General features: G+C 34.4%; 1 protein-coding gene across 2 annotated transcripts in view; it reads left to right on the forward strand.

Moving 5' to 3' along the window:
• LOC137657040 (uncharacterized) overlaps positions 1–7,764 on the forward strand; it is a 273,663-nt gene extending 265,899 nt beyond the window's left edge. For both annotated transcript variants that reach the window (XM_068391401.1, XM_068391402.1), the window contains 2 exons: positions 6,054–6,180; positions 7,274–7,764. In XM_068391401.1, the coding sequence (XP_068247502.1) occupies positions 6,054–6,180; positions 7,274–7,447 (301 nt within the window). In that variant the 3' untranslated portion in view covers positions 7,448–7,764. The remainder of the gene's footprint in view (positions 1–6,053; positions 6,181–7,273) is intronic.
• The last annotated feature ends 2,236 nt before the right edge of the window (positions 7,765–10,000 follow it).

Consider the following 10,000-nt stretch of genomic DNA (forward strand, 5'->3'; position numbering starts at 1 on the left):
TCACCTACTCAAAATTTTACAAGCGTAGGCCTATTGTTGTTTTCCCACTTACAAGTATTCTGAAATGAGTGAAAAATGTTGGAGTGATTAACATCGGTGTTTCGGAATGTATTTGAGTATGAACTCATGTAACCATGACCTGTTCTTTGAAACTAAAAAAGAAAATAAATAATCTTAAACATAAAATATGTTAATTGAAAATATTATATTTACGGACTAACTTGTGAAACAGAAAAAAAAAGAAAAAAAAACCTACGCCACGGTCATTCTAGACTGAACAAAACGTTTGTTTATACCATATTTACTCAAAGGCTCTAAATTATTTACGTTTTCTTTCAAGAACACGAGGATGTAATTTGCAGACCCGCAACATCTTTCTGTTCTGTATAATAAAAAAACTCCAATTTCTTTAAAATCACGTAGCAATAACAAATAGTAATGTGCGGATGTTATCCATGTCAACAAATCGTCAGGTCTGTATCTATGTGAGTCAGAGTATTAATTTGGAAAAATTTACTTTTTGCAACTCCTTGGTAGATTGCTTATAAGTACACTATCTAAACACATAATGGGTCATACACAGTTGATGGAATTGAAATTATATTAAAGTGAGAAAGTATATTTATGAAAATCGAGAAGTCTTTTTAAACTAGAGCAGCAAACGTCCATTGGAGGTTAATGGAACTGAAACCATTACACCTTCCAACATGGCGACAACTTGGACTAAGTCGTGCCTATTCTAGCACCATCAGTCGTCTTTTATGACCTTTCTGCACGCGACGCCAGTATGGAATAGACGCGTTTCCGCCGATCTTCCGGGAGAACTAAGTGGCTTTTCAGTCCAGACAGGTTTGAGATGGGATTCTGCCGGATGTTTCATTAAGGAGTGGTGTGACAAGACCCTTTATACTAAACGCCCCAGCAATTAAGGAAACATCGAGATAGGATAATGCGTGTAACTTAATTGAGATATTCACAATGTAACATTGCAAATATCATCATAACTTTTTAAAGCATTTCTCAACATTTACTGTATATTTGGTTGTTCATTTTTCATATCACCTTTTGACCTGAGATTTATTATACTAATCTATTTGCCATTTTAATGGTTTTACCACAAATAAACAATCTGCTATGAGGAAGCTTGCAGGTTGATGTTGATATGTAAACAATAACGCCCACTTCTCACAGGTGTAATCAGTCAAAGAGGTGCAGTGCTTGGTTTACTGTTGCTGGGTTCGTAAATCGATCCCGGACAACCGCCCACCAATCAACCCAGTAATAAGGGGGTACCAATGTCTGCTTTGGTCAAGATAGATTTATGCAAGACAAAGTACTCTAGAACTAAAAAGGTCCCGGGAAATCGAAAATCTACACCCTGATGGCAAAACACCTAAAAGGTAAAATGTTGAGTGGGGATCACATTATTCGTGTGTAAAAATGTATACATTTCATACACACGCGCTAAAGCGCACATATACACACAAGGTGAAATGTGGTGTGGTTAAAGATTAGATACAAACACAAACACACACACACACCAATATATATATATATATATATATATATATATGTGTGTGTGTGTGTGTGTGTGTATATATAAATATGTGCGCAATAACAATAATAATAATAATAATAATAATAATAATAATAATAATAATAATAACGGAGAGGTATAGAATTAAAAGCTCAAGATAGAAGAGACTGGCAAAATCTAACCGAGGCCCTTTGCGTTAATAGACGTAGGAAGAGATGGTGACGATGATATGTGTATACACATACATACATACATACATACATACATACATATATATATATATATATGTATATATATATATATCTATATATATATATATATATATATATATATAATATCAAAACCTGTATTATGCAGAAGGACCATTGACCGTCAAAAGAAAAAAGATTCTCACTTCCCGTGAGCTGGCTATAAGCCAAACCACGGAAAGGAACCGAGAGCGCTGATACGAAATATTGGGATTAGTTTCGTAACATCCGAGGCAAGCAAGAAATAAAAATTTATCTAATACTCAAAGTTTATTCTCACTTGCACAGTGCAGTTCGCGAAGTTATTATTGCTAGATATCTTTGCAAATTATTCGATGCTATTTCATTTTCGGGGATGAAGAAAAAGAATAGTAAAAACAGAGAGAGAGAGAGAGAGAGAGAGAGAGAGAGAGAGAGAGAGAGAGAGAGAGAGAGAGAGAGAGAGAGAGAGAGAGATAATAATTCCTCCATGCGTGGATGAAAGGTGTTTTTTCTTTCAATAATAATGTTAATTGTCGTTTTTTCTTCTTTTTATCTGGAAATATCTGACAACTACTTTCGATAGTCGACACATCACCAACTACGTAAATCTCTGTTCATGACTAATATGACAGATTAAAGGTACTAGTTAAATCTCACTGCAATTTACAATCGCATTCAACACCTATAAAGCAATTTAGTGCAAATATCCCTCCATACATTCTATTCTTTATTTCCGAAGACAATTCATTTCTCTTACAAGTCTTGAACACACTTCCTACTACATTCATTGCTTTACCTATTCTCTCACATTTCTTTGTTCATTTTAACACCGTCTCTTACATTCTAATCTACACGAATCAACTACTTCCATTTTGTATAAATATTAATATTAACAACTTCCTGATTTCCATTTACCCTCATTACTTCACTCTATCTCACAATCATTCTCAACCTTTTCCTCTTGCATAGATCTCAATTATTTTACCAGGTTCTGTCATTTCTCTTTACTGTCCCAAACCAGCACTGCATTTCCTGCTATCATCAACCAATCCTCAATCCACGACTAATTTTCTCATCCTACCACTCCTTTTGTCCGACCCCTCGCATCAAACCACCCATAATGTGAACAGCCATAGCACACAGCACAACTCTCCTACCTGCTCAAACATAACTTATCAGCTAATCAGTAAACTATCCATACCCTTCACATTGAATCTCTTTCGATTTTAACATAAATTGTTTTATAGATCTTTTGATATAAGTAAACCAATTTCAGATTTTTTCCCTTTACTTTTAGTTTTCTCACATCAATTTTTTTTATTATCATTTAATCAACAACGATACAAACAATAACGAGTAGAAATTTATGGTAATATCGAAGTTGCTGGAGAAATCAAACATTTGAAAATGCTTATGATAAATAGAAATATTTTGAAACAAGAATAAGCTGACCTGTAAGACCTTCATTCACACTAAGTAACCAGGCACTGAATACAATATTGTTAATAGCTGCAAATAATTCATTATAAAATGGTCGTGTATTGGACATATGAATTCGGGCTATAAAACTAAACGCTGGGGTCTGTGAGAACATTCAACATCCATGCACAACGTGAGGAAATCCCTGCAGTTGAATGAAGCAGTAAGGAGATATGCAATGATAGTCAAATAATGAATAAACTTATTAAAGTTGTAAAATATATATTATGCAGCAAATAATAAAAATGCTAATACAAATATTACAACACAAAGAGTTAAAGTAAATATTTATCTATGAATGTGACAACCGCAAATCGACAACTCATTGAGAATAAGTAACCCAAGTAAATCTAAATACAAAATTATGACATTCGAGCAGTTTAATATTACATGCAATATGATGGGGGAAGGGTACAGTTTGATTAAGCTGGGATCAACAAGGTGGTGATGTGATATCAGCATTAATAATGCAAAGCTCTTTGTGTACTGATTTTCTTTTTTATGAATGCTTAGTTTAACCATTAATCAAATTACTCTGTTCATAAAACTATTATAAAACTAATGGCAAAAGATTATCATCATCAGCATTATCCTTGCCAAAGTGTTTGGTGAAATTTCGCCTTTTAATAACTTCCTTCATTTGTTAAACATAACAGAACACACAAAATACCAATATTTTATATTTTTGCAATATAAACGACCAAATATTAGGTAACAACTTATATCTGAATAAAGTTATTGTAAACAGACCTTGGTCTACTTGTAATTACGGCTCAAATCATTCAAATAAAAAATAAACTGTAATTATTCATGACTTTCCTCGTCCTGGAATCATTATGGTTTAATTAATTAGATTCCCTTTCTAATCTTCGATGTTATTGAGTCTCGTTCTTCTTTCAGAATTAAACCAAGTCTGATCTAATCAAAGGTATCTTTGATTAATTCAAACATCTTTGTCGCCACATCTTCGGTCTCCTTTAAGTGTTGACTGTACATGTAAATACAAGTAAATCTGTGAGGCAAAATATTGCGTGTATTAAATAGGTTGCTATTACTATTGCCTCAGTGTTTTCAATTTCATGTTTAGAGAGAGAGAGAGAGAGAGAGAGAGAGAGAGAGAGAGAGAGAGAGAGAGAGAGAGAGAGAGAGAGCATGTAATTACGTCATCCTACAATCCTAAAAGCCTTCTATTTAATAGGTCAGACTTAATTAACTGAGTAATCGGTGTTATTTCGAGGGATACAGCAACCGCCATTCTTAAGTCATAGGCGCAGAAGCTCTTAATACTTACGGAATTTAGTCAAATTACTTTTGTGAAAAAACCCGGTGTTGAAATCAGTTATCATCGGGTTGCCCCACAGGATGAAATTTCATTCTACAGTATCTACTATCAAACTTAAATCATTTCTTTTCTATTCCCATTTTCCATACGAATCTGCAACTATTAACTCCACCCACTTTTTATTTTCGGAATCAAGTCTTGATGAACGACTTTTTTTATGTAAAGCGTCCAAATTGTGGTAGCCTATTGGAAGCCTCCATCCAGTCGAATCGCTGGACAGGGGTTCGAGACACGCTCTAGCTCGATAGTTTCTTGTAACGTCAGCAAGCTCACCATACTTGTAAGCTAAGGATGGAGGGTTTGGTGAGCCTAACAGTCTACCTGTTCAGTCATCAGCAGCCCTTGCCTGGCCCTCTCTGGTCCTAGCTTGGGTGGAGAGGTGGTTTGGGCGCTGATCATAGGGATACATGGTGTTTCAAGGGGACTGTCCTGCTCAAGCATTGTTATTGTCTCTTGACTCTGCCATTCATAGGCGAACTTTAAACCTTTAATGGAATGTTTGAAGGTTAAGAAGCCATGAAGTCCTTCTTCAGACGCCAATCGATAAAGGTGCGAGGACAGACTGAATTCTTGAGATTGAAAAGCGGTCGTGACAAAAACAGATTCATAGATTAACTAATTAATGGAATTTGGGTCTAATGAAGCATTAATGGGACTAAGAGGGCCATTCAGCGTCGGTTCAAATGAGGGAGAACCCCATAATTACGCTCTGAAGTAAGAATTGAAAACAGCTGGACATAGTGTAAGAAAGGAAGCATGAAGGGAAGTATAGTGAAAGGCCTAGGTAGTGGCAGAAAAACAATGACGAATGTTCCGATCCGCTCAATATCCCTTACAAAATATAGACGACTACAGGCGAACTGCCACCTTTCAATTTAAAGCTACAATTGTTCCAGCATATACAATTCCTGAATTCGAACCTCAAATATATGAACTACTTCCGATTCAGCGGAATAATGAACTATACAAAATAACAGATTAAGGAGAGGTGTTATCGCGCGCAAGTATCTTTAAAACTTCCACTATCTAGTTTAAAAGTTTTTTGATCAAGAGGCTGTATTCTTCATGTTTTTAAAATGTGTATAATTGTAAAGACAAGAAATATATGGAATTGCCAAATATTTTAAGGAAGACGCATTCAGTTGAGGTATTAAAAGTCCTACTGATATGCAATAAGGCCAGATTTATGATAAGAAATAGCTTATTGACCTAGTCATCTATAAAGGCATGCCCGTTCTCATAGGCTCACACTGCACTTGTTCTAATCTTCTTTACCAAAATCGTTCTACTGTAGACCTCCCTGATCAGTCTGTGATGAGGGAGAATACAACACCCGGAAAATGTTCAGCTAAAAACTGAAACTTTACTTTCACCTGACAATTTTGCGAAACATGCTGAGGACAGCATCTTAAATCCAGCTATAGTTTACAAACTAGCACTATTAATTTTTTTCTTAACCTTGCAGATGGGGCAAGATCCGGATGCTGGAGCCCTACCAAGAGCCGTATAAGGAAGCCCCACCCCAACTGCTGCAGCATCGGCCCTCATGCCCCATGGCTGATCCGTGCTCCCTCCCAATCAACCCATTAAAGGTACCCCTATCGAGTGTTGAAAGCATTAGCCCCTTGCATTCCCCCTCCCCCTCCCCACCTCAGATCCCCATCCATATCCACGACCCCCCTTCGGAAGAGCAGGAGTCTGCTCCCACCGTGTAACCACTAAAACCACCGTCTTACGAGTCTTCGTCCTTCTTAACCCACTGTCTGATATTCAGTGTCTTCTGGATGTCGGTACTTAGAAACCCTTCTTAGTAGACTGTTTTAAGATTGCCTTTGGATACGGTGGTTTTGTGAGTAATTATGTGCATGTGTGAAGCAAGCCCCGTATACAGTCGCGTAGTAACCATGCACGCTATTTTACCACCACCAGCTGCAAGAACCCTTTGGAAAATCGGATGAATTTTGTACTCTCCACTTGGCATTAAGATGCCTTTCACTTCGATGCAGACCCACTGCAATTCTTAGCTTCCTCACTTCCCTTTTATATTTTGTTTGTTTACAACTATTATTTATCTATTACTTTACAGTCTTTCTACTCTTATCCCTGGCATGGTATCACTTCTGTATGTAAATTAATCCCTTATACCCATTGCTTTCTGTGTTCAATGTTTATCATTAGAATTTATATTTTGTTTTTCAATTACATGAAAGATCAAAATTTAGTTATCTTACATAAATTGTTTTTCATTTATTAAGAAACTGCAATTCTCACAGCCAATTGGTTTGATATGGATAAAAAAAAATCCTTTCGCAAAACCTTTGAGAGGAAAAACTAAATTGTTTGTATTTCCCATCAAATTTTCGTTATTCTCTAAATTACTTTTCCTTTATTAAGAAATTATAGTTCTCAGAAAAAAAATTGTTTTGATGTAAATGAAAGAGAAATCTTTTCATAACCCATTAGGGGGAAAAACAAAATTTTTATCATATCCCTCTTAACCTTTTCTTTACTGTTTAAATTACTTTTCATTTATTAAGAAAATTCAATTAATATTACTGAAAAAAGTCCTTTCATAAAACCATTCAGAGGAAAAACAAATGTTTTCATATCCCCCATTTTTCCCTCTACCTCCCAAATTACCGGAAACTTCACCCCCTCGCCTCCCATCGGCCTTCTGACACGCAGTTCGAGCACAACGGAAGTCGAAGGCCACGCCAGAATTCGGTCTTCGTCGGCCGGACGAGGTCTCACAGCCTGGAGGTGCACCCGCCCCGGAGAGTGAAGAGCGCCCTCAACCTCACGACCCTCGTCCTACAGGAAAGCGAAGAGGAGTCGGGCATTGCCACGACCTTCACTTAAACTGCGCTTATCGAAGAGTTTTGTATGTAATTATGTACATGTGCATTTTGGTGATTACGTTTGCGTTTTCTTCACTTATTAGTGATTGGATCCCTCTCTATACCGGATATCATGACTTGCCAATCGATCAAAAGGAAAATTGGTTATAAATTACGTGTAATGACTTTAATTTTCTGTATATATAGAATTGAAGCGCTTTTCAGATGATGTCTTTGGAAATATATAAAAAGAGTGATAGTAGTGATAGTTAGGAATGAATAGTCAACACAATCAGTTACTGGTTTTCACGTTTCTATACTATGGCTGTTGTTTGTTACTGGGGCTTAAGATATATATATATATATATATATATATATATATATATATATATATATATATATATATATATATATATATATATATATATAATTATAACGTAAATTGTTATTGTATCCAGTTATATGGAACGCAATTCACATTTGGACTATAGTAATTAAAATAAAACAAGCCCCGTAATATGATATTTTTAAGCTAAGAAGTTTGTACAATGCATTCACTTTTCCCTCAAAGTTATCATGGGTACTTTGAACAAAAACTGCTAAATTGTTAAAATTAACTTGTGTCCTCCACCTTTATGTTTTCATGGGATTTATGAGAATGTCTGGTGGGTGTTGTTGAATGATATTATGTCTATAGATTTATTTTATTGAAGGGAATGCCACGACCAGGACTGAGTTTGCATATACTGCATTTAGTTTTACCTCAAAATTTACATTTCATCACTACGGAAAATGATTTCAAGTTCAAGAAAAATACTTTAGACTGCCTAATGTTATATTACAGATATTTCATTAAGATACCTGCTTATCTGCAGTGAAATATCTATGGACAAAATTATTTTCCTTTACAATTCAAGAATACCAATACGAATCATTTCATGGACACCAATAAAGAATCACACTAGAAACTCATTAACAGTTAAAGACAAAGAGTAAGTAAAATTATTTTCTCACAAACTACGTCGTGATATTGATAGTATGAACTGACTGGTAATCTTCCCTTTAAAGGCGTATTCAGAAAAGACGTTCTTCAGCATTGGGATTTAAAATACGTCAAGCTATATCTGTCACTTATTCATGGGTTCTCGACTAATGATTTATGATCTCATTAACCCTGTAATGAATAGATTGAATCTAACTCATGACTAATTCAGAATAAAATGCAACTTCAAAAGATATAATCAACGACTAATGCTAATACTTAATAATATATTGGATATGACTGACTGCTTGATGTTTCAATGGATAAGACGAATCGTTTGAATTTGTAAGGTTTTAACCAAATGTTTGGAATTTAACTGCATAAACTGTGTAAGAAGTAATCTTGAACATTGTATGTGCATAAGAGTTGAATTGTACTTTAAATACAGTTGTTCGAACACACCAAATACACGTTTATAACTTTCTCTCTCTCTCTCTCTCTCTCTCTCTCTCTCTCTCTCTCTCTCTCTCTCTCTCTCTCTCTCTCTCTCTCTCTCTCTCTCTCTCTCCATATACCATATGAAAATTACCATGTCGGGAACCTTTGCCTTTCAATCAAAATTTCTAAAAAAAAAAAAAAAAATACATTTTCTTTCTTTTATCTGTTATATTCATCCATTGGTAATTATCCTACGAGGTGGCAATAACTTTCCGATAAACGCAAGTAGAAACACTCTACATTTTTATTCTTTCAAAGATGTTATGAAAGCTAAATACCAAATATATGTTGTTGGACTAAAGAACCTAATGCTATAATGTAATAATAAATTTAATCACAGTTTATGACGGACAGACTTTGTATTTAAAATTTGTTAAAGATAGCTGTTATAATATTAAATCCATAAAATTAAGATGTTGCAAAAAAAATTATATTGTTAGTTAACTATAAATTTGTCGATGTTCTTAAAAAGAGATATATTATCTTGTTGATCTGAAAAAAGAGTTTAATATATGAAAAACACGAATATCTATATAATCATATATTTTTTCTATCAATTCAGACTTCTTATAACAAATACATGGTATTATTAAGATTATTACTATTATTATTTCAATTACAGATATCATCATCACAGTTTCTCCAACGTTTCATATAATGTAATGAATAAATGAATATAATTAATTTGTTTGATTATTCCTATATATATAAAAAACTCCATGTCCGGATTTTATTATGTATTTCAGCTAGAAACCTCTCTCTCTCTAAATCTTCTTTCTATCTTGGGTCTGGTCGGCGTTTGGATGGGTAACCAACTGGAAAATAAACCCAACATCTCACTCCATTACGCATCCAGATTGCAAGGGGTGGGATTTGCAACCTCATCCCAAAAATACTTGCTGGGAAAATAAGAAAATAAGTGATGAATAAATACATATATACATATATATATATATATATATATATATATATATATATATATATATATGTATATAGACATATATATATATATATACATATATAGACATATATATATATATATATATATATATATATATATATACCATTTTCCCAAAGGATTTGGGCAGGAAAACT

The sequence above is a fragment of the Palaemon carinicauda genome, chromosome 18 (genome assembly GCF_036898095.1).
Source record: "Palaemon carinicauda isolate YSFRI2023 chromosome 18, ASM3689809v2, whole genome shotgun sequence".
NCBI classification, from domain to species: domain Eukaryota; kingdom Metazoa; phylum Arthropoda; class Malacostraca; order Decapoda; family Palaemonidae; genus Palaemon; species Palaemon carinicauda.